This window comes from Mastacembelus armatus, chromosome 8, assembly GCF_900324485.2.
Source record: "Mastacembelus armatus chromosome 8, fMasArm1.2, whole genome shotgun sequence".
Lineage (NCBI taxonomy): Eukaryota > Metazoa > Chordata > Actinopteri > Synbranchiformes > Mastacembelidae > Mastacembelus > Mastacembelus armatus.
The window spans coordinates 11991340-12017700 of NC_046640.1; the positions used below are offsets into that span (position 1 = coordinate 11991340).

Here is a 26361-nt window from a genome sequence, read left to right on the forward strand (position 1 = left end):
AGTGTGTGCAGTCATGAACAGTCATCACGCGGGTGATAAATCTTGCAAAATGACACAGCAGCAGCACCGAAACACCCAGCACAGCTACAAAAATGAAAACCAGCTCTCAAAAGGTCTGTGCTAAAACGAAGAATGCTTGTTGAGACTGCTTGTAGATTAGAGTTAATTTCCTTTCCCTGCTCAGCCAAAAAAAAAAATGTTTTTCACCTTTAAGAATATTAGATGAGGCTCTGCAGCTTCTCAAATGTTATGAACCTGCTGCGATGGCTCTCTTTTGAGACCACATCTGTGATTAAAAGGTCCCTTTGTCTGCTGACAAAACCTTTCTCAGTTGCCCCTTCGATTGTATACAAAGGCAGGTGACAGGCACCAGAGCTCTTTGCGACGAGCCTCCTTCCAGGGAGCAAACTGCTCCGTGCAGTGTAGGAGCTGGTCTGGGCAGGAAAATTAAAAAGCACCCATTCTCACAGAAACCACAAGTGCTGTATTATTCACTTGACTGTTTTGAGGTTGACCTCGTGCAGGCTCAGTCTCATGGCCGTGTAGAGCCGAATGTACAGCAGACACAAAAATGTGATCACTTTGTATATTCAGATGTGAATCTCGTCTCAGGCATCCATTTCTGTTTAAGAACTCTCAGCTCTCTAAAATATGCAAATCGTGTATGTTTTGATCCAACATGAAATATGTCTCCTTCCTCCATCTGGATGTGAGAGTTCTTACAAGCTACACTGTCTTGTATTATGTACTTCATTAACCTGCATAATTCTGCTTTTCTGTTTGCTTGTTTATTAGCATGTTAAGTGAATTAATCAGAGCAAATTATCTCTTTTCTGGTGTCGGAGAATAGGAGGAAGTTTTATAGCTGCTCATTTCCTACCTCTAGGGATCCGAAACTGTCTCAGCATGTTCAATTAAAGACCAAGTCATTACATATATATCCACCTTCACTCAGCTTTGCATTGTGCTGCTTTGGATTCATCTGGTGTCTCATTGTTTTTCGCGATAATACATACTTTACTTAAAATTCTATGATGTATTTGTGTAAAATGATCCAAGGATCTGATTTCCTTTAAGAAGCACCTGTACAATTCATTAGTTATTCAAATTAGAAGGGGCCTATTGTTGCAGTGAAAAAAACAGCATTATGTCTGTTCAGAGTTCTCACAAGCCTCAGAGTCACTGTCTCCCAACAATAATCAAATATTTAACCATTCCTAGTCCTAAAGGAAAATTTCTAGCCGACATGTTTATTTTGTAAACTTCCTCCCTGATGCAAGTTGTGGAGAGTTTGCAGCAGAGTTTGCTTGTCAAATCACAGACATGATGTGGAAAGTGTACTCCATTGTGTGCATGCCTGCTGGTATCAATGGAGTTTGAAGGTCTAGGGTGAATTCTCCATGGGACTTCTCAGAGACAGTGTAGAAAACTAATGGATGCCATTTGAGTCCAGTTCCTGAGGCATCAAGGAAAAAAATAACTCTTCCCCATTACCATCTGTGAGAATACATGGGAGGTGCTTTTTATACTTGCTCCTCTGCATTTTTTTTTTTTTTTTTTTTTTTTGTTGTTGTCCTCCAGAATAAGTAAAGTTCACTTTAATTTTTCCCAATGACTGGTATAAAATTATTCCTTAAATGTTTCCTTTCATCCTGAACCGAAGTTTCGAATATGCTTCACTGTACATTTAATAATTCAATTAGGTACTCCATTGCTGCTGAATATCAATGTTAATTGTCTGGAATATTTAATTTCTCAGCTACACTGCTGTGCACACCGTCTGGTCGCTCTGATCGAATGAGGTGCTGCAACACGACCAGGTAGACAATCAGTGGCATGAATTAAGAGTTATTTGAATTAATCAGCTGGCATATTTGTGTGAAAATTTAAGCAACACTAAAGGGCACTCTACTTATCTTTCATTTACATGCATGTGTCAAGAGCCAGTTGAAACTGATTACCATTAATGAACTCATCAGCCAAATATGCTCAACTATTTAGACGGTGTTGCTGAAACCCATCAATACCCCTGACTTCGATGACATAAATTCCATCTTGTATTAACCATTATATTGTCGTAATTGGCTCTCAATATGCAGAGCAAATATGGATGGACATAGATGAACTTAGTTTAGACCTAATGAGGGTCATTAGTAATGATTTATGATCACAAACAGAAGATTGAGGACCAAAATGCTGCTGCTTAATGTGTGAGAACAAAGAAAATGTGAAGTGCTTAATATCTTAAGTACTCCTGAGATGAAGAGCAATTTGTTTAAGGTAAATCTTCCTTCCAGCCAAATAAGCTATTTAAATATTCTTTCTTACAAGGTAAAAGATAGGTGATTTTCCTCAAAATATAAAAAGTGTAATGCAGAAGAGCTTAACGAGGAGATTTGTAAGTGTAATCTATGAAAAGGACAAATATACATACACTGCTGACCTGAATACAGAGAAATCGATAGGTGCTGAGGGGGTTACCAGTTATATAAAACCTCACAACTTAGAAACCAAATGATGAGGCTTTACTTTCAACATGATGGAAATATTAATAGTGCACAGAGTTCCCACCTCCACTCCGGTCTGTAGTCTCACTTACATGTTAACTGCATTGAAATGCAGAATCTCTTTGGTTTAGTTTCTCTGGAGATGCCAAGTATTTTCTGAAACATTTAAGTGAGTTGTTTTGCTATATATATCAACATGACAGTAACAGGGTTACTTCTCCTCTTCACAAATTACAGCACAAGTTTATTCTGTAAACAGAAATTTGACATAAAAACTAAATGAATGTGTGAAGCTTTCTTCATTCTACATCTGTGTCTCTCTGTGGTTTGGTAAATAATAAATGTTAGGAGCAGCTTTATCTTTATTTAATATAACAAATAGAGTTTTTCAGGCTTCCTCTCATAGGATGATGATTTAATTATAACATTACTTGAGACATCTGGCACAGCTTTAGTTTACCATATAGTATTACATGAAATATTCTGTGGACTTTACCCTTCTTTCTAATATCCTGTAATTACATTTGGAAGAAAATCTATGTGAAATGAGCCACTGTGATGCCAATACAGATAAACTGTCCGTTCTCGTGAAGCCCAAAAATTAAGCAAACATGAATAAAACAAACATAGGAACCCAATAAATAAATATATAGGTAGTAGGAGTGTTTGGTAACACATATTCCTTGTGAATTAGGCTGAGAAACTTTCAGCTGAAAGTTATGTTATTTGAGAGATAGCCTAATCGGATCATAGTTGGATTAAAAGATTACTTCAGCATGCTACGTTTGTTTCTTCCAAAGTATTAACTTTGTTACACCTTAAAGTATTAATGGCTGCATGTGCATCAGCTTTGAGGAAAGCTTTTACAAGCGGCTATTGGTTTGTACATTCATTAGTGCAGTCTTTTTCCCTTAGTTATTTGCATTTAAAGCATGTTTCCAATGTTGCCTCTGCTTCTGTGTGATACGGCTTGAGGAGCATAGAGCAATTTAACAAAGCATTCAAACATTAAGCCAAAAAAAAAAATCTTTCTGACTGAAGGATGTCATGGCTATGATTTAATGTGTGCATTTCTGGAACACTGTGAGGAACAAAGATGAGACTGGGGAGAAGGTGTCTTTGCTGCTTCTCTGATTTCTGTTTTCACTCCAAAATATTTGGATCTGCCTTCTGTCAGTCACAATCCATTCAAGCTAAGAGAGAACCTGAGGAAACATGGTGCTTTGACTATGGTTTGTGAAAAATAAAAAAAACTGGGAACATCAGTGCAACGTACAGGAATATATCGGCTGTGATTTTCTTTTTTGGCTACAGAACAAGCTGTCTTGCTAAACACTTTCTTGCTCTATTGTCCTCCATTTTTGAGAAGTTGAAAATAAATGGAAAGTTGATGGGAGAAGGGTCAAGCATGGGATTTCAGCAGACATGGATTTTTTTCCTGTGTAGTTGGGAGGTGATATTTCACATCTGGAAACCTTGGTTACGGTCGGTGTACCAGTCCGTCATGGTGAAGAAAGAGTTGAGGCGAAAGGCGAAGCTCTTGATTTACCAGTCAGTCTACGGTCCTACTCTCACCTTTGGGTCATGAGCTTTGGGTCTTTGGCCTTGTCAAAAAGGACAAGGTCTCAGATACAAGTGGCTGAAATGAGCTTCTTTCGCAAGGGTGGCAGGGTGCTTCCTTAGAGATAGGGTGAGGAGCTTGGAGTAGAGCCGCTGCTCCTCCACATCGAGAGGAGCCAGCTGAGGTGGCTCGGGCATCTTTTCCGGATGCCTCCTGGGCGCCTCCCTAGGGGGGTGTTCCGGGCATGTCCCACTGGGAGGAGGCCCCGGGGAAGACCCAGGACACGCTGGAGGGACTATGTCTCTCGGCTGGCCTGGGAACGCCTTGGTGTCCCCCTGGAAGAGCTGGAGGAAGTGTCCAGGGAAAAGGAAGTCTGGGTATCCCTGCTTAGGCTACTGCCCCCAGCGACCCAGCCCCGGATAAGCGGAAGAAGATTGATGGACGGACGGATGGATGGATGGATGGAAACCTTGGTTAGTAAATCAATAAAGTAGAGTAAATCATCCTGCCTTTGGGTAATATAAAGCTTATCCTCTGGCTTTTTAATTGGTTTTATTCACATTAATTTAGATTTGTTATTTTAATCTCAAACAGAAATACCTGAATACATAAACCAAACTCAAATAGGTCATAAAATCATCCAAACACCAAAACTATTGTGACTGCTGGTCTGCAGGGAGAAGAGATACAATAAATCAGTCTTTCAAGTCTTTTTAACAAATGTCCTGAACATGTTTTTTTCCCCCTTTGGTTTTTCTTTGCCTGTATTCTAAAAACACTTAATGGAAACTAGCCACAGTGGTTAATCCCATGTGGCATCAGTGCAGCTTTCAAATGTCATGATAAAGTCACTTTTGCGCTCTATCTGTAATGTAGCACAGCACTCTAGTGGCCACAAGGGTAATACATGTCTAAGTGTGTGTGTGTGGCTGTATGAATTTATGACTTTGAAATATACTGAGACATGAAGGTGTTCCTTTTATCCCCAAATCTTTTCTCATTTTAAAAAAGCAGATAAGGAAAATGTTTCACTTTCACTTTGGTTTGATATACTGACAGTAGTGCTGACCTAATATTGAAATAATTGTAAGTGTACAGAGACACAAATGAGCCTTCATAAAATGTATTCAGTCTGTAGCAAAGTGACTTGATGAAACATAAACACACAGCAAATTTAAATGTGAAGATGAAATGCAAGGTGGTGATGTGCAGAAACTGCCTCATCCAGCAAATAAGATATTTTCATCTGAGGTGACATTTTGACACAGAGACTTTGTGCAGAAGAGAGACAGAGACAGAGAAAACGCTTCACTAGTCATAGGCACGCGGCGTGTTTGTAAAATTCAAAAGCCTTAAGCACCATCGACTCTTTTCGAAATGTGTGACAGTCAAACTTTCTTTTTCGCTGTGCGACACCAACGCTCAACCTTTGGTATACAGTTGGCATTTGTAGCATTTTTATTGCCCAAAGTAAACTCTTAAAACAACACCTTTCAAGGATGTCTTCAAAGATATTTCAAAAGTACATCTAGTTCCTAAATTTGACATCCAAAGTACATGTTGATGAGAATGAATCTATTTACACTACCAGCAACTAAAATTACATGCCTGCCTTCCTTTGATATATAATTTAAAGGTTCTGATGACAAGGACCTCCCATACTGCAAGCCTACAATTTATAACATAGCAGAAAATTTGGAAAAGGTTGAGGGAAGCAGAGGAATGGAGTGAAGAAAGAGGCTGAAGTCTCTAATCTGAAAAAAAAAACATTCATATAATTATTCTCAACCAGTACTATCTTTATGCGAATCACATTATAATGAATTAAACTATTCTCATTTTCCCTAGAAACAGACACAGTAACCATTAGTGTGGGTCTACTGTAATTCATTATGCAAAGCAGAGTGCAAGTAATTCAAAAGGAAATATTATATGAATAGGTAATGTGAAAGTAGAACTCATTACAAAGCTTCCGTGATGTTTTTTATTATAAAAACCCACTGGATAAACCTGGCATGGACTATATTTCTTAGTTCCCTGAGCAGCAGCAGCAGCAGCTAAGATTTTGTGATTTTGAAAATGTGCAGATGTTCAAACATGTTGAATCTGTGTACAAGATCTTAGGAACAGCTTCACAACAAAACCTGTTTTCAACAGCCATTCATTAAAATAACGAGAGCCACGAGGACATCTTATCTGAACTGAATATGTCATGCAGCTGTTACACAAGCTTTTTTTTTTGTATGTTTTAAACCATTATGAACTATGAAAACCCATTAATGTCCAAGAGGGACATGTTGTTGTCATCGGTATTGATGTGAAGGCTTCTACTTCCCGGTACAGCTAATAACAGGTTGCATGTAAGAGTGAGACATATTCATTGTAAGGCATTGTAAAATATAATCATTAATTAAGCGTCATCTGTACCTTGCTGGCACCTTATTTCAAAATGCGTTCATGCGTTTTTACCCACATGAACATGTTTCTCTGCCTTACTCTTGTCATTTTAGAATCATGTAAATTGGGGCATTTAATTAAAGAGAAAAACATGGAAGTGTCATGTTACAGTGTAACGAATGACAGATCTAAACAATAATGCTGTTTGTGGACAAGAAAACATATGCATTTAAACAAAGGTATTCCCCAACACACTAGTTGATTAGTCTGATGCTGCTTCATTGGACATTGGATGGGAGCCTATATTTTTATTATCAACCTGAACTCCTACATCTGCAGTATTAATTTTTATATTAAAGTAAGTGTACGTGCCCATTTCCCCTTTTAATGATCTGTGCTTGCAAAGACTTCCCTATGTTCCCTGTTTGACTCACTGAAGTGAACTGGAGCTCTGAGATTTCTGTTCATGCTGTAGAAATGCTGCAGGTAATTTCTCACTCATTCAAATTGAGTTACACCAACTAGTTCCATATAGTAATGCAGAAATAGTGCATGTTGATATTTGCATCACAATTTTATTTAGATGAAAATGATCAGTCAAGGACACAGATGGTCAGCTATAAGGAGCATGTACCAGGGAATGGTCCAACCAATTTCATACATACTGCTGCCTGCATAACAATTCCGCTGAGCCGGTTCTATTTGACATTGTGAATATCTCATGTTCATAGGGATTGCTCCTTTCAGATCAGCTTGATGCAGCACTCGCACACTTCAGTGGAGCCTCACATCCACCTGAAAAAATGTCATACAAGCACTTTTGCTAACAGTGAAAATTCCTCAGCTGCTCATCTCTCCTGTAGCTGTAAAAGCAGATGTGACTGTAGTGGTTGGCCAATAGGTAGCCAAAATTGAAAGAGCCGACTAAATTGTCCCTTTATGGCCAGCATATTTTAAAACTAAATATAAAACAAGATGATTCAAACTTCTAATATCCTATCTGTTTATTTTTACTCTAGTGCCATTTTATAACTGTCTCAGTAAACAAAGGGTTTCAGCTTTGGATTTAAAGTGCCGCTCTGTGATAAAACCAAATGCCAGAAAGAAAGTAAAAATAGGAAAGTAAGACTTTATTGGCATCTAAAATTAAAGCTTTGTTGACAGTTAATTAAAATAAACATCCTGCTTCTGTGGTTTCTTGCTTTGGGAGAGTTGGTTCGGCTAAACTAATATTGATTGAAATGTAACAGGCCAGAAGATTGGCTTCTTTTAAAACTGAAATATATTCACTCTTGATAATAGCTCAGTAAAGTTCAGTTAAGTCATCCTCACTTCATTATAGCTGTTTCTGGAAAGAAAGGACATGCAGATTAAAAATAATCATGTATTGTGAGCGAGGCAGAAACCTTGAATATGGGATAAACAAATAAAAACACTCAGCATGCTTAATCTATTAAGTCTTCTCATCTTAAAATCTGCAGGCAAAAACAAAACAAAAAAACAACAACAACAACCAGATTTGCCCTTTTCAAATTGCATATTTATTTTTCAGAATTATTACTGTAAGTAAAATACCAAGGACAAATTGAATTTCTTACTCACTGTTTTTCTAATCCAAGCTCTTTGGCTTAATCTTAAATAATCAAAGTAACTATTATCTGTAGCTGTAAATGTAGTGGGGTTAAAAATACAATATTTCCCTTTGAATTGTCGTGCAGTAGAAGTACTATATAAAGATGTATAAATTGGAAATACTGAAGTAAACTACAAAAATCTGAATGTGCAGTAAGCCACTTGTAGTAAATGTACTTATTTACTTCCCACCACTGCTTTGGATTGTGTTCTTATGAATGACTATCCCACTTTACTTTGCATAAATCTGGAGACATATTGAAACACAAACTAATCTGATACACAGTGGTCATTATATTTTACATCAAATAGTATAGAGGTCTGCACCACTGAAAAACCTCAGGGGTCTGTGCTCATTAACAGAATAATCACAATCACGCCTGTTACTATAACAAAAATGGTACAAATATTTTCTTGCTCTAACGTAACCGGGTATGACGTCAGATTGCGTCACCACGCAGAGGAAGTTGTGCGCATGCGCAGCTCCGCGAGGTTTGTTTCGTTTCGTGGAGGCTGAAAAGCGAAGCGTTGCTGACTGAAGCTGCTGAAACAAAGACCATTTGGGGCAAAGAGGTTTACTCAGCGCACAGACAAAGACACAGGGTGAGGACTGTTTGCTTTACTCATGCGTTGCAAAAGGTGTGCATTGTTTACCGGAGGTAAACAGTAACTAGCGGTGTAGCTAAGGTTAGCATCTACATGTGTTCCCCCGGTGTCTGGAAATCAATATAAACATTGTATTTTATTTCTAACTGGGGAGTTTTAATGTCCAAGGTCAGGTCTCACTGGAGAATAAGACCGAAGTCAGACACACATAGGCTTCCTTTTCATTTTCAGTCGTCATTTAACTATTTGAAGACAACAAATGTGTGTGGTGCTTTTTCAACTAATCTTCCCGTTTCCCTGCTTTCTCCCAGGATTTCTAAAATGTCTTCTCCTGAGCCCATCATCAGATCGAAGAAGACAGAGAAAGAAGTCAATGGCATTTCAACACAGGTCGCCTGTACAGAGTTTAGTAACTACATATTCATCGTTCTCACTCAGTATGGCAAAATTGGGACATTGATATCTGTCACACCTGACTCCAGATCTAATGACATCAGCACCTCCACGCTATCGACCAAAGTGCTGCTGGGCAAAGACGAGGTACACTGGATGAAATTGTCTATGTATTGTCTGTATATTGCTTCAGTTTTGTTTTCACAGCACATCAGACACATTTGGTGCAAAGCGTAACTCATTTCATGCTGTGGCAGATGGGATTGGTTCTAACCTGCTCTCGTAAATTAGGAGGAATTAGATGTGTGCAAGCAGGTTATTCAGTGGTTTGATAAAAGCTACACACCCAAACCTGTTTCATTTCTGAATGAGCTTGTAACTTTTTAGAGCTGCGTTGTTGCTATATATTACGACACAAATGTGCTGCATGCTCACTCACAAACAGCCAGGGTTAGACTGCTAAATGGTGACATCAACCAAATGAAATTGCAGCACCGTGGCTCAGAATTGTCCAGTGACTGTGTGCCAGTGCTGATTGTATATAGGGGACACATTGTCTGTTGCATAATGTGTCTTTTTTTTGTTTTGTAGAGGTCATTGTACATTTTATAAGAATTATAGGATTTTTTAATTTAATTTCAATTTTATCTGATAAGACACAGCAAGGCTGCATTTTTGTATGTAATAATCTAATCCCCGATTTGTTTTACTTGTTTCAGCCACTGACACACGTCTGTGCCAGAAACCTGGTAACTTTTGTGTCACAAGAAGCCGGCAACAGACCTGTCTTATTGGGACTTGCACTAAAGGACTCTTCAATAGATTCAATAAAACAAATGAAGGACATCATCAAAAGTTGTCAAGTCTGGTAAAAAAAAAAAAAAAAAAAAGTCAGTGAAATGGACAAGAAGCTTTCTTAATGCTTTTCTTCAGCTTCATTTTAAACTCAATGGATTGTACTTTTTCCTAAGTGCTAATCTGTAATTAAAAAATCCTGCCGCTTTTGCTCCAAGACAGAAATGTATAAATCAACTTTCCTTTACTCTGATCTTTTTGATTTTGTTGAGACAGTAAGGATGCCTCCTGGAAAACATAATTTAGACTTTATCTGGTTATAAAGAAGGATTTTATCCACACCACATGCTCTCAAAAACTGAAGAGTGCACATTGACTATGTTCTAGTTTGAAAAAATAATGGTCAGTTGTTGCTTTTACTGCTTAAAATATGCGTTGATGCTACATTTTGTACCTAATATGTAATACTTTATAGTTGATTATTTTTTGGTATTTAGAGTGTAAGTAAGTTCTTTTGTCACAATTTTGAAATAAACAGTTCACTTCTTAAATTTGTCTTTTATTGTCTTTGAAACAAATGCAACTCCATTATCTCAGCCACAGTGAATGGTAGTTTTGGGTTTAGTACATTTAAAACATCACAAATATCTCCACCATACTGGAACGTTTCACTTGGTGTTAGAACCCCAGTATGTCGCAGAGAGCCAAACTTGGTGTCCAAGCTGAGGAGATTGGACATAGCCCCCACTGAAGACCAAGGGAGAACCTCCTCTCTCCTCACATTAGGAGCAGCTATGGGGATTCACCAATTACAGGCTTTCTGGAGTAGAAAAAGTTTCCTAAAGCTTCTTACAGCAGCTGTGATTTCATCTGAGCAGTTCCGCCACTGTGCATTGAGTTATGTGTATCTCTGTGAATGATTAACTTATAGCTTATTAACTTACAAGTTCCGTGTATTGTTTTTGTGAATTAAGTCTGGAGAGTACTTCTCTCTAAAAGGACCCAGAGTCCTAGGTCTGAGCTATGATCCTTGTTAAAGAATCATGCTGGTTTTGGTTTTTCCCCTTTTGTTTTTCTGTACTGAAATATGGTTGTTGTATGGTAGGCCACCCTTGAGGTTATCAGGCTTGTGCAGCCTCACTTTGAGTTATTGTTTTTGTCAGCCACCTGCTCTGCTGTTTGTTCCAATTAATTTTCCTTTCTCTGAAAGTAATGTATTGTTAACTTGTTTTTCTCGTCATTTTTGCAATAAATCGTGTTTCAGCCCTCCCACAATTTCCTTATGTTTATTTCACTTGCCCCTAGTTACACCTGGGTCACATCACTACACCTTTTCAAATCTGGGTTATCTTTGCTTTACTAGTCACTAGACACAATTAACATACAAATAAGAGGTTATTAGAGTCCTTTGGCATATTTACAACTATTTTACTACAGGTAGTTTGAAATTCTAGCTTTAAGACCCTAAGTTATATTATTAAATTATCTGTAAAGGTGGAAGCCTGCAACAAAGTTATTCTCATTATCAACTAATATAGTGTTCACTGTCTGCTAGTTTTGGTCACAGTTCTACTTTAACCCTATTTGATCTGAATTTTGCATTTGACACTGCTGACCATGCAGTTTAAACTATTTTCTGGAAAAACCTCAATCACACAGCTCTTGATTGGTTTCACTCATGCCTTTATGATATAATACAGGCGCTCTTTTATTTTTTCTTAACATGGTGTGACAAGGTCACATTAAAAATAAAAATAAAAACACTGTATTGAATTTCATATGTACAAGGGTGACACACAGCTGAGTGTATAATGCAGCCCAACTCTTGAATTGGCTTTTTGGCCTCAAGCACTGGCACAGAACCTTTTCTCACTAAAGGAATTCAAATCTGAGCTCGTTCAATTTGGTCCGTGTTGTCTGACACTTCCTCTATGACCCAATCTTGGTTAGCATCTGATATTAAGGAGGTGTCTTGTAATCTAGGGGTTATATTTGACTCCAACCTATGATTTATGTAATAGGGTGGTACTATCATACTTTCTTCAGGTAGGGACAATATCTAAAATTAAATCATTATAACTGCTGCAGATATCAAGAAAGTAATTCATGGTCTCATTTTCTTTGCTTTCGACTGCTGTAATCATCTTTGCTTTGGTCTCAGTCACATCACATTAATCTCATTTTTGCATCTTTGCACTGGCTCCCTCTGAGTTTCAACATTGGTATTAAGATGTTGCACATTAGCTTTGAGGCCAAAAATTATATTGTTGATATCTGTTGATAAATAGCTTTTTTTTTTTAATGCCCGTTTTGGTCCTAGTCGTTTTGCTCTTGTTTTATTGAGCTGTATTTTTTAAATGCAATCTCATCTAATTCTGCTTTTTTTACTGTAACTGTTATTTTTCAGTGAAGCACTTTGTAACTGATATTCACTGGTTAGGGACTGATTTAAAAGTGAGTTAATTACTACATTTTTGCTAATTCATTTTCAGCCTAAACAGCTAAAACCCTTTATTTTCATCAGAAATTGCAACGTGATGACGACAAATAGCCTACGTTGAGCTGTGGTCACGTGATCCGTTCACCTGTGTGCTACCTGTTTATGTGCGTCGCTCTTCTGGCTCGTCGCTCGTGGATAAATTCAAATCTCTTTTGTTTACGCAGAAAGTTTAACTTTTAAGTGGTGTCGCTGAGTAAACACCACAGGATCCATCTGTATTTATATGTGTTTGTTTTTCTTCTTAGAGGTTTGGTTTGAGTTGTCAGTCGCCGCCTGCTCGGACTTCGACCTCGGTACCTGTCACGAATAAGGAAGTCTAGTCTGGTGAAGCCGTCGGTAATGAAGACGACAGGCCGTTTGTGAATGACATTACATTTCTACGCTTCGCTGCTGCGAAAGGCGATTGTCTTCTCCATGCTGATCCTATAAAGTTAGGCTGTTTGTGGACAGTACCATCTAAACTGGATAAAGCTGCCTCCACCCTCCCCTGGATCAGGCACGCTGTTGACGCTGAAGGTGTATATATCAAGTCATTTGAGTTTTTAGTAAATGTCCACATGTCAATGCTTTTCTTTTTGTATTTACTCATTTTAATGATTCCAATTCTTGCTTGATATTCAGATCTAGGTTTTGTGCTCAGCAGGAAGCCCCACATTGACTTTGTGATGTCTTTTTTCAGATGAACATTACTTTTAAGGACATGGATTCATCATCTGAAAACAGCTCTTTTGTTCACCTGGATGCACCGATTCTCCCAGACAAGTCCGACATCTCCAATGTGACCATAATTCAAACCAGCAACGGGTCAATCGTAGAGGACCAGATCTTTCTAAACACAATCGCTGCTCAGGTCCTGTCAGGGATATGTGTCTGGTCTGCATTGCTCATAACATGCCACCAGGTGAGGCACAAAAGGCTTATTTTTAAAAGCTCAAAGGAAAAAAACAAAATCATAGCATCTCATAGCAATAGTGAGTACTGCAGCTAGACGGGTAGACGGGTAGGGACTGAGAACTTGCACCTCCCTTGCCAGAGGACAGAAACAAATTCTTCTATCTATAAAGGCTTTAATACCTTACAGCACAGCGGAAGTGTCTCAGGTTATTTCCATACTCACACTGACACTTATGTCATACCTAGCCATAAAATATTTCTTTCTTCTGCGGTATCTATTATTCTCTCTGCTTTGTACTGACACTGCCCCAGCTGCATTGTGAGGATGTTTTGCTTAGTTTGTAGATGACAGTGGCTGCAGGATTCAAGTGGATGAAAGTCCTCTCATTTATTAAAGGACAATGGATGCACGCAGAGCGCCCTATGTGGAAGAAAATCATGGTCAGGAAGAATAAATGGCTCAACACAGGATTCCTTTACCCAGAATTCATTTCACGGCTGCTGTAAATGAGTGTTTCCTCTTGTGTGGATGAGTTACCCACTGTGTGCAGATGATAGCTTATCATTATGGTTTTATCATTTGCAAAGAATGCAGTAGGGTGCAATGTTATATCTGCAGGGAAATCAACTGATATTGAAATAACATTTACAGGATTAGAAAGGATGAGGGTGTTGTTTTTGTGTTCTGATTTTAAGGCTGTGGAGCTGTAAGAGTTCTGAGATTTTGTTGATTTTATAACATGGAAATCATATGGCCTGTTTATGTTATTATACGCTTGGACATAACTATAGTCTTATGTTGTGTATTTTAGTTAAAGAGTTACTTGTGTAGCTTTGTGTTAAGCTTATTTACATCCTCACAAAGCACAAAGATGTTACATCCTTTAATGCAAAAACAATCCATGGTTAGGGATTTGTCACTCAACGTCCAGAAAATTAGTTTCTATCTTTTCATTGTGATACTTTTTAGGCCAAACACTTTGCCAGCAAGACATTTTAATTGAGCAAATAAATAGAAAGTGTACCGCTGGGAGGGTGGAGCAGGTTTGCAACAGGCATCCTTTTTATCTCATAATGAAATGGTCTGCAACACCAGTGTTGCAGTGCTGGTGGTGTTTCATCTGGCTTGACTCTAGAGCATAGTTATACTACTCTGTATCTAAAATGCTATTCAGTATTCACTGGGATCTATTTGAAAATTGTTCAAAGATTGTGCTATATGCCAACTTAGCCTGGCAGAGATTGCACTACTTGTTTCTACTATTTGATTTTTGGTGCTGTAGTAAAATGAAATACTGAGCTTCACTGAAGACGTTATTCGACAAGCAGCTAGGAATTGTCCGTCAGTGTTGTGGAGCCCGGAAAGACATGCATTTTTCTTTTTGTTTTTTTGTTTTTTGTATTTGTTTGTTTCAGGCAAATGGAAGACATCAGTTCAAAGCTTGCTTCACCTCACAAATGTATCACACCCCCACAGTAATCAGGCTTTAATGTGCAGCCTCTAACAGGCATTTAATCAAGCTGCATGTTTGCAGGTTCTGAAGGTTGAGCAATACTAACATTTAGCCTTCTCTAAATGGAGATTTTTAACATTTCAAAATGTTCAGACCTACGGATAGCACATGGCAAAATAAGGTCAAGAAAATATCATTCAGCCAGTTGGCCCAAGTATGAGTGAATCTACTGTATATGAGTATAGTAACTACAAAAGAGATTGAACAGAACTATTATTATTATGAACTACATTCTGCTTGTAGCTTCTCAAGAATGAGGATTTTCTGCTTTCTACCTGTTTTATATCATTGAAACTCAGTGACGTTGGTTTTTGGACTATTGAAGATGTTATCTTGGTGGAAAATATGGGCCTACATGTACAGGGGTATTTCACATGTAGACTACAGAATATATACATCACAACATGTTATTTGTTTTTTTTGTGTGTGTGTGTGTTTAACCGATTTTCTGCTTTGATTGTATTTTCTTTGTAGATCTATACACACCTTCGATCCTACACTGTTCCCAATGAGCAGCGCTACATCATCCGCATCCTGTTCATTGTACCAGTTTATGCGTTTGATTCTTGGCTCAGCCTGCTGTTCATCAGTAACGATCAGTACTACGTGTACTTCGATTCGATTCGAGACTGCTACGAAGGTAAATCTCACAAGCCTACTCCCTTAAATGATCTGCCTCATAATGTCCTTTTTGCTTAGTTATGGTTAGTCCCCTGATTACCAGAGATTTAAAAAAGACAAGGAACTCACCAAACTAGTTTTTTGCACCAGCAGTTGTTCTTCAATAGGTGGATCTTATTTTCTGAGGTTTTATGTTTCAGGGAGGAGTAACTGTAGCACCATCTGTTTTTCCACTCCAGTTCATTCACTTTGGAAATGGAGCTCACAAATGTGTTTTTTAGGTAGAATAAATTATTTTAAACTTTTTTTTATTGAAAATTTGTTCAAAAATGCATAATTGTCTGATTTCCAATATCCACATATGATGTAAACATAATTGTGTAGTGAAGGTTTAAGACCAAAGCACTTCACCAGTGGCAAAGGTGAGTCATATGCAAAATGGATTACAAGTAATTTGAGATAGAGCAAAAGTAGGAAATACATTATTCAGGAGATTAGTTTCTAGTTTGAAGACCAATTTTGTGGCTGATCGATAGTGCGGTGCATCACAAAGCAGGGCGACCGGAACACCACCAGCGGCTACAGCTAAAACATAATCAACCTTCTCTTGACTGGACACCATCTGCATTAGCTTCATTTAATCCCTCCTTAAATAGCAACCAAGGATTAGGAAGAGATTTCCAAGACATAGAACCCTTTGAAGCTTCTTAATGTAAGGACCGAAACATTTATTGTTCTAAATAATTTATTAGCACATGGACGTTTTCTCTCCTGAAATGATTTGACCTTTTAAATAAAGTTATACTTGAAGGTGATGAGTAATTAAAATCCAGCCATGAAACATGTATGGCTCATACTTTATTTAAACATTTGACTCTTCTCTTGTGTTACAGCATTTGTCATTTACAATTTTCTGAGCCTTTCCTTTGAGTATCTGGGAGGAGAGAGCGCAATCATGTCTGAGATTCGTGGGAAACCCATACAGTGAGTGCTCTCATTCTTGTCCTACATGCAATCTGCCCATATATCTACATACTAGTTTGGAAGATTTTCACTGTTAGAATAAGTACATTAGCTAAACTCTATTTACTGTAGTACTATGGTTTAGGCTTCAAATTTACAATCACAAAAGTTGCAAAGTGCATCTTGGAGCCCTTGAATTAGCCTTTAGTTTTTAGACACTGTGGCAAAAGTGCTGGCAGTGAACAGCTGGTATTAATCTGTGACAGTTGGCCTTATCTCAGAGCTTTTGACCAGTCTTGATAGTCTGTGTTTTATGGCTGACTCAGCCACAGGGCAGCAGCTCTTTACCAGGTTCATAAGACAATAGCAACACTAATGTTTAACTCTAATAAATAATGGTATTGTTTAACACCAGTCAGCAGATGCAAAGCATGAATTCTACACGTTGTTTTAGGATAGTTTAGCGTGCTGCATTGCTGTTACACATCCTTTAGGATTTAGACATAGACAATGTATATTTTCTTTCTGAAGTCCATGAGAAGTGCAAACTTCCCACAACTCATTTTCAATGCTATAACCTCAGGAAATTATTTCACAGAAGAGGCAGCCTGACAATATGTTGACTTTGTTATACTGACCATCAATGGGAGGTGAATTATATGCAGTAGTTTATGCCATTAACATGTTCACAGTCTGTACAGTATGTTAGGACGATATTAACCTCATGTTAATGGCACATTTACAATAGTTATATACTTATATTATTACTAGATGCTACTATTGATATAATAAGTTTACTATTTCATGTTCTGATCGATATACTAGATTATGTGTGATCTGTTTAAATAAAATACCCCTTATATGGTTGTTCAGTACTCAAGGCAGACAACAATAAAGACTTGCATGTATATTCCAATTTGTTTCTTCTGAATTTGAATTTATTTTGAATGTCAGTGCTCTGATTTGCAAGTAATTTGTTTAGGCATCACCAGCCTAACTAGACTTGGTTAGAAAAAAAGAAGAAAAACAATGAGATATGAATATTAAGCAAGTAATGAAATTTTATTTAAAAATTACTTTATTTTAAAAAGTCCTTTCCCCAGTCCCAAGGATAAAGACCATGAACAGCACCTCAGGGCTATGAGGCTGAAGGTGCTCTGCAGCTGCACCCACATTGTTTTTTAATGTAATTAGTTTTTATTTTAGTTTGTAATCTTCCTCTCACTCCTACAGCAGCGCAGCTTTCTTGTCATGTTACATACAGTATATTGTTCTATAAACGTGCTAAATAAATATTTATGTACATCTGGAATTTTCAGTAGCTCCACAAAATGTTGTGCAAGCACTTTGTCTATCAGTTTACATGGCTGGATTTCATATAGCTCTAAGTAACTCCCAGCTCAGGCCTCATGGAGGCAGCTTTGCCTCCATGACATTTTTTTATCAGTTGTCTTACACCAATTTAGACATTTTTAACCATCTTATTTATTTTTATTTTATGTATTTATTTATTACACTGCTCATAGAGACTCAAGGTGAACAATTATGGTTTTATCAATATTTTCATGTAAAGGTCCTTAGTAAAACAAAGAATGACTTTTTCTCTTTGTATCTCAAAACAGTTTACAATGTTAAAATTGTAAGGTGATGCCTTTACAAACGTGTAGTTTTCCATATCAACTACCACATGATTAAATTAAAATATATAGTGGCCCATCAGCAGGAAACTGCGGGAATTAAAACACTTTAATCAGAAATGTCACTCAATACACATAGTTTGTATATTTCAATTAATTTCTTTTATCTGATGCTCAAGATATGAGGTTTCACCACTGACATAAATTCATAGCTCATCATTTCCTGTTTACTTTACAGGTCAAGTTGTCTGTACGGTACCTGCTGCCTCAGTGGAATGAGCTACTCCATTGGCTTTTTGAGATTCTGCAAACAGGTGAAAATGAGAATCCTTAAAATTGACTTGCCACATGTGTGACTGCACTGTAAATTACTGCAGATTGTTTAAGAGTGACAGCTGTTATAATTGCCCTTCAGAGGATAACATCCACTGGTTTAAAAAAAAAAAGAGAGAGAGAGAGGAAAGGAAAAACAATTGAGGCCAGGTGAAAGAAGCTTGATAATAAACACAGAGAGATGATTTGAGCTGTCAGTGCAGAGTCCCCTCTCAGTGTCTTGGGATGCTACACACGCTCCCAGTCTAACATTGATGGAAATTGGAACTGAAAGTTATGTCTTCAAAACAAAATACATGGTGATAAACATTTTTTTTTTTAGAAACAGCAAGTGATAAACACTCAGTGTGCCTTGACAGGAATCATACGTGTTTTAAAAGGAAAACCTCACAATTTTTCTCTGGTGGCGTTTCTGAAAGGCATAAAGACAATTTTTCAGTGAGAGGACAATTGAAGATCAGCACAATAGATTATAGAAAGAGCATTATATTGAGGCACTGTGCTAAAACTCTTTGTTGGATGGAGTCGGTGCTGGGAAAATAGAGGCAAAAATGTTTCATTGTCACTCATGGAACATAATTTCAGAAGCTGATATATTGGAACAGTTCAGAAATTATTAAATATTGTTTTGCACTACTCACTAAGCTAAAGACTAAACTGGATTCAAAATAAAGATTAACTGCTGTCGTTGATATTTATTCTAAGTGGAGTACTGAGGCACTGCTTTATATTGATCACATAGAAAACGCCAGTATGTTCTTGTTTGGAGGACTTCAGGTGAGGTAAATATCTGCGACAGCTCATCACAGCCAAGTACTAAAACTAACAGATAAGACACTGGCAGAACACGAGATCTCAAAGGCCTTGATCCAGTTTTCGTGCGATGAACATTAAAATTCTCTGCACATTGTGGGGAGGCTTCAGTGGATGATTAGAAGAGGAGTTAACAAATGAATCTCTGACATAGAAAAGCAGCCTAGAGTTATGTTATGTACTATGAGATAACGTTAGAGCACAAACTGTTCTTGCATCCTAAACTGTTTTTTCACACTTTAGTTATACAGCCTTCATCATATTGTAGGACACTTGTAGGCCTTATCATCCTGAAACTAAGTGCAAGTGTAACCCTGTGGACCACATGGACAGCTCTTGCCTTCATGGGGGCTATGGAGAATCCAAGTAAATAAACAATAAATAAAATATATGTAGGAGGAAAGGTTTGAAATGATTTCATACAATGACACGAGATCTCCCCTCATCCCACTTCAAAAGCAGCAGGCAGATTATGGACCAGGTGTAGAGATGTCAAACTGTCTTTGGGAGGAAAAAAATCACAATGAGCTCCCAAAACACAAGCAGCCAGCACGTTATTAATCAACTGGAACCTTAAAAATGCAGTTAACATCCATAAATCTGTGATTTTAATGAGGCAAAACTAAAATAACTTAATTAACTTGGATGTTGATCCAATGTTTTTTTTATCAGAAAGCCCTCAGGGAGTTTCCATACTAAAATTAAAGATCCATGATCCATGGAAAGGAGCACAAAGACATATTGGCCTTGTGGTCTGAAGCATAGATTTAATATGTTATCAATTTGATTATAGATCTGTTGTGGACATCTGTTAATAATAGTCTAGATAGAGGGCATTGTTGTTAACTGGGAGTGCCACCAGTAAACTATTGCACTGGTGCCAATGTTGCAATAATGTCTGAAGTGGTAAAAAATAAAAAAATAAAACCAGGGAAATGCTTTGAGCCATTTCAAGCTGTGAATGCTCAATGAAACATTATTTCATTTGTAATGGAAATTGCCAGGAGGTTGCAAACAAAAAATGAGAAAAGTCAAATTTGGTGACAGATGTGCACATTAGACTAAATTCACATAACCCTCTGAATCACTAGGTCGCATTCGAGCTGTTAGCAATGCAACCGACAAATGCGTAGAATTAACATATCTTCTTACATCTTGCAGTGTAAGCGCGTTGGGAATATCAAGCATGTCAGCAAGTATCATGCTAAATTATTTCCTTTGAGGATATCACAGTGACAAACTGATACTAAAACAGGCACAAGGCAAGTATATGACAAATGTCAGTACTAAAAGCTTCACATTAAATTAGTAACATAAATGATTATTGATGTCACTTTGTCAAGCCCAACACTGTGTCCAACCAGTCAAAAAAAAAACAACAACAAAAAAAAAAAAATCCTCCTTCTGCCTATTCAAATCAGTCACTCCTGGTCTGTTGCTTTTCAGTGGTGCAGCAGTGCTGGGAGTTTAGGGCAGTCTCTGTCAAAATGGTTAGTTCAGGCTTCAATCCACGACACAGTGGACACCTGTCCTCTGGTCTTATATTACATGCAGGTCTGTATCCCCCTGCATCCTCTGAAGTCTATGGATAGTCCCCATGCACTTCAGCATTAAGTCTGTATCATCTGGTTTGCTTTCTGTGTTTGAACATAAGACATCTTTAACAAAGGATACAATATATGCGTTTCATGATTGCTTTAAGTTGGGGATGGTAAGTATTTCAATTAACGCACTGGTTTGACTTTTTTGAAAATATGGCCTCTGAAAATATAGTTTGCTTCCTTACCAGGAGTTAGATCTGAAGATCAGGGCTGCTCTAATAACTGTTTGTGTAATGTAAGGCCACAGCCAGCTGTTGTTTAGTGCTGTCTCTTTAAAATGCACCTGTCAACATTTCTAGACTCACTCATTAACATTTTAGAACTTGTTTAATCTGTACGGGCACCGAGGTTTAGAAACAGTAATTTGTTGTTTTATGAGGGGCTGTTTGCTGGACTCTTCGTTGGCTCTGAGCAATTGCTAGACACCCGGCAGAAACACTAGGAAGTTACTGCTCAGAGCCAGAGTCCAGCACATTATTCATATCGGCTTATAAACAAGCTCATTAAGTGGCAATTTCTCTTAATACACTAAGCACTTGAGATAAAAACATGTCAATTAGTGAGTGTTAGAGGTGCTGCTAGGCTGATTTTTATTATCTTTTATTAGCATTTCCAGTGCTTGAGCTAAGCTAAGCTAACCTGCTGCTGGGTCTAGTTATAGACTACTTAACAGGCATATCAGAGTTGTATCTTCTCATCTAAGTCTATTAGAAAGCAATTGAACTTATTTTTGAAAATATGTTCTTTGAAATGTAGACTACCACTCTCAAACACATGGAAACACTAGTGGAAGTGCTGAATAGAATAGCTCAGGTTTATTTTGTTTTATTTTTATTTTGTGTATATTAGAAAAAAAATCTGTTGCACATCCGTGACAAAGGGAAATGCCATTGCTTAGATTAAAGTAATTGGGAAACATGGACACCTACTTGTTTTTGCTGAGCTCTTACCGAGTCCATCTAATCAGATGTATAAACGGGTTCTGAAGCCTTTCTTCATCCTTCACCTCCCTCTTCATTCACAGTGTCCTTGCTTGTTTGCGTGTCTCATTCTGAATTGTAATGTGTTCTCCAGGCGACTCTCCAGTTCTGCGTTGTCAAACCCATCATGGCAGTCATCACGATCATCCTGCAGGCCTTTGGCAAATATCATGATGGAGATTTTAAGTGAGCAGCACCTCTCTTTGCTTTTCATTCTTCACGTATCTTACACATCCACGTCATTGCCAGCAGGCTTGTTTGCTGCTTATGTGCATATGAATAACAATTTGCAAATGGGGATAATTATATCACGTCTTCACAGCAGGCATGATGAAAATGTTTTGAATTAAAGACTTTTTTTTTGGATGCAGAAAATACTGGATTGAAACTTTGCAGATACTCTGCTGCATGTTGTCCCATTTGTGTCACTGTCCTAGCCAGCCATCACAGCCTCTTGGGTTTTGTATGTATTGCAAAGAATAATTCAGGAGTTTTGCAATATGAACTAATGAAACTATATTGCAAGTCTTCCCTGAATGCAGTACATGTTTGGAAATGAAGCCACTTAATTCTTATTGTATGTTACACTTGGTGAAGCTTGGTATTATAAAGCAAGATGCATTGTTTCATTTCATACTTTTTATTCCGGATGTCTAGTGATACAAAGGCTAGGGATCAATTGCAGACTGACAAATTTAATTTTAGTGTATTTCAGTGCTTCAGATGAGCCAGTAAGGGTCTCAACAGAAAATGGAGAGGGTAACATATTCAATAAAATTGTCTTCAGCGTGTAATCAAAAGCTATAAAATCTGCAGCCCATAAACCTCGCCCGACTTATTTTCAGGTGTTCTTCTCCGCCTCTCTATTCAGTGTCTCTTCCTGAAGATTCAGCTGTGACAACACTTGTTTCTAAACTACCGAGGAGAAGCACAGAGTTCAACAAGGGCTTGAGACAAAAGTTTCCAATCAGCTTTCTAACATCACCCTCTTAATTGTTAGCTGAAATACAGACATGATTACTTTCTCCCTTATGGCAAAATTAGCACATAGAAATAACTGTCTATTTAATGTCTTTAAGTTCGATGGCAAAAGGCTGTGATGATTCACTGATTGTATACTTATACGCTTTCAGCCAACCATGCACTCTATGCTGCATGGGAGCAATTAGTGTAGTCACAGCTGAGTCCTCAGAGAAGCTCTCTAGAATGCAAAGATAGTAGACAGGCAGGCTGACAATGAAATGCAGACAAATCTGCCTGTTCATAACATGCATCCTATAATAAGGCGGCCATAGACAAACAAACAGGTTTTATTAACTGCTTGTAGAAATAATAAGAAAAAGAAAAAAGGCGTGTTTCCTTATGTTCATTGAAAATGGCTAAAAATATTATCACATTTAAGCTGGCAGTCTTTCATTCAGCCCAAAGTAATAAGAGGAGTCAAAACATGAATAAATTCTCACTGTCACAAAAAGGGTATTCAGACTTGTCATGTGATAACAGATGGAAAAATGTCATATGGTTATAAATGTATTTCATGTATAACTATGGGACCTCACTGATTCTGTTTCTGTGCAGTGTGAACGGAGGATACCTGTATATCACAATCATTTACAACTTCTCAGTCAGTCTGGCCCTCTACGCACTCTTCCTCTTCTTCTTCGCAACAAGTGACCTGCTCAGGCCATATGAACCAGTGCTCAAATTCCTCACAATCAAATCTGTCATCTTCTTGTCCTTCTGGCAAGGTACTGTGACTCCATCCCTTTTTTTTTTTATGTACAAGTGTTTAAAATTAGAGTTGGGTGATAAAGATTTTGCTGCTTTGTAGGAATGGTCCTCGCCATCCTGGAACGCTGTGGCGTCATCCCCAACGCGCTCGTCATCGACGGACACAAGGTCGGAGCCGGTACCGTGGCAGCGGGCTGGCAGAACTTTATCATCTGCATCGAAATGTTCTTTGCAGCTATAGCCCTCCGATATGCCTTCACCTGCACAGTCTACCAGGAGAAAAAAAGTGAGGTGCCAGGTGAGCACTGTACACTGTGCAGAAGCAGTTGAACTAATTATTACCTCTTGCCCTGGTCTTGGAAACATGTTGACATGTTCCAAGGCTAATTGCCCTTCTCTCCCGCAGCACAAGGTCTGACACAGGCTTAGAAGTGTTAGCAGGAGCAGTTATTGCACTGTTGTGGGCCCCTTGCAGCCATTTTACCACCATTTTATAGTTAGAGATCACATTTTTATAGTTCGATTCCACATCCTGATATTTTAACTAATTCTCTTTCTGAAATGTCGGCATATTTCCAAATTTGTATCTAAATCAAATTGTGTGCTAGTTGAGCAGGTGGGATGTCAGCAGGGGAAGCCATCAGCCTAAGGGTATACAGTCTTTTATATAGTTTACATAGTTAAAGCAAAGCTTATGCTGATAAGGCAAATTCCAAAATATTGTACAGTAACAACCAAGCAGCGAGCACACCCGTTTGACATCAGTGGTGTTTGCACATAAAAGACTAATGGAAGCCAAAGCAAAAACCCTCAGCAGGAAAATCAGTTAAAAAGAGGGTTAAAAAAAATGTTGCAGCTGTTTTGTTTTATTGTTCCAGCTGTCCCCTCCTGTGACAGAACATTTTGGCTGTAACATTAACACTCTCGTTCTGCTGCTGCACCCCCACTCAGGTGTTGATGTATGTGAGTGCAGCGGTTGCCACACCTCCGGTTTATCGTTCCTTTGCTTCAGGCCTTGGAGCAGGCAGACAGGTTTTAAGGAGAAAGTCAACAGACCGTGACTAACTGCGCTGTATCCCCCACCCCACCTTGTCCCTGCCTACACCTTCTATAAACCGATCAGACAGCACCACCAGTGACCCTGAAACAGAGGGCTATGGATGTCTGCTTATTTTGTTGCTGTGGACACACTTTTAGTTGTTCGCTAGATTCAGCCTGGCTCACAGCTGGGTGCTAAAGACCAGTGGGGACTGTGACTGAATTCTGTGTTCAGTCGATTTATAAACTGCAGCCTGAGAAAAGGACATAATGAAAGAAGTACTTGATGCATCTTTAGAGATTTTTAAGTTTTGTTTTGGATAGTATATTGTAACGTTGAAAGTTTTATAAGAAGATGATTGGAAAGAAACTATTTTCTGCAACATGTTAATTATTTAAATGCTCTGAAAATCTTTATCCTCCATCATCTCTTTGAGCAAATATGACCCTTTTATTTATTTATTTATTTATTTATAGATTTATTTTTGTGCTCACTGGTTTGAAGTTAACAGGAAAAAAGTTTTACCAAACTTCAGTGCACCACTAAGGATTTTGTAACATTTAAATGAAAAACTGATCAGTCCTAATGAAGCACATCAGCAGAGTTTCTGGAGTGTGAAACACCTAATAAATAATGCCAAACGAATGTTTTCTTCTCCCAAATACTTTTAGTTAGCAAATTTTGTTGTGAATATTTAATTGTGGTGAGAAATACAAAACATTCACTCCAAGTTTTTACTGATTTTAAGTCATTTATGTAGCAGACTGCAAAAATGTTCTGACTTTATAAAAATAAAAGTTTGCAGTTTTTTGTTGTATAAATTTAAATCAAATGTCTTTAGGTTGTGGTTGATGGTTTGAGATTGTAAGGGAACTTATTTTTATTTGTCTTAACACTTCATAGATTTCAAATTTGTTGAAAATAATCAATTGGCAACAATTATAACAATAATAAGTAGTATTCTCCAGGCCAACTCAAATCAATAAATCAGTATACTGCCTGGACATACCAGGATATTTCCATAACTCCCCTTTTTCTATTCAAGAAATAAGATTAAAATATACAACTCATTTTTACACATAGGTTTCCTTCATACTGTTCTTATTTGTAACCAAACGCTTTGATTGATCACTTTGCTGTTGTGACATGCTTCATTGTGTTAAACTCCCTCTGTCCCTGTTCCTGTGCTGTTTCTGTAGACATCATCCCTCAGATGCAGAGTATCTCCAGTGGTCTGAAGGAGACCATAAACCCAGGAGACATGGTGCAGGATGCCATCCACAACTTCTCCCCAGCCTACCAGCAGTACACACAGCAGTCCACGCAGGAGGTGGTCCAGCCCAGCACAAACGGAAAAGTAGCTCTAGGCAACAAGAGCTCCCGCAAGTCTGACAAAATCATGCTGATTACCTCTGATGATGAATTCTAGGCATGTTTTTCAGCAAGATCCAGATGTTTGTGTCCTTCTCTGACCACCTGGGGAAACGGTTGTATCGCATATCACAAAGAGCAGGATTAAATCCAAGAGTTTAATTTTCATTAACCCAGTATTTAAGGTGGACTACTTACATCTGCCCTGTTTGCATGAATAATTTCAACACCAAGAGGAGGAAGAATTGTTTTAAAATTGATAGCTCTTCGACCAGAAAACTGTCTCCATCTCATCAGTAATAATCACAGGAAAATGTCCTGTCACCTTCATCTATCAGAGGTCTGGAGCTATTCGTTTTCTTTAAATCAAGCTGCTGGATCGTTCAGGAGTGTCCCTGATTCCTGATTATGTTTCTGTCATTATCCCAGTGCTCACTCTCTGCCCGTCTGAAGTGTGTTCCCCGTTATTCGTG

At 38.0% G+C, this 26361-nt stretch overlaps 2 protein-coding genes across 3 annotated transcripts; both read left to right on the forward strand.

The window, feature by feature from the left end:
• The first annotated feature begins 8562 nt into the window (after window positions 1–8562).
• Window positions 8563–10235, forward strand: psmg3 (proteasome (prosome, macropain) assembly chaperone 3). Its single transcript, XM_026325310.1, has 3 exons — window positions 8563–8700; window positions 9015–9243; window positions 9816–10235. The coding sequence occupies exons 2-3, from the start codon at window positions 9025–9027 to the stop codon at window positions 9966–9968; spliced, it is 372 nt and encodes a 123-aa protein (XP_026181095.1). The 5' UTR covers window positions 8563–8700; window positions 9015–9024; the 3' UTR covers window positions 9969–10235.
• Window positions 10236–12460: 2225 nt separating this feature from the next.
• tmem184a (transmembrane protein 184a) lies at window positions 12461–26188 on the forward strand. Of its 2 annotated transcripts, XM_026324903.1 has the most exons (10): window positions 12461–12495; window positions 12637–12907; window positions 13071–13292; window positions 15274–15439; window positions 16314–16404; window positions 18259–18334; window positions 21842–21933; window positions 23326–23495; window positions 23579–23776; window positions 25717–26188. In XM_026324903.1, exons 3-10 carry the CDS (start codon window positions 13071–13073, stop codon window positions 25944–25946), a joined length of 1245 nt encoding a protein of 414 aa, XP_026180688.1. In that variant the 5' UTR covers window positions 12461–12495; window positions 12637–12907; the 3' UTR covers window positions 25947–26188. The 2 variants fall into 2 exon arrangements, with proteins under 2 accessions (XP_026180688.1, XP_026180689.1); XM_026324904.1 differs by having other exon boundaries at window positions 12469–12907; window positions 23579–23764.
• Window positions 26189–26361: the final 173 nt, after the last annotated feature.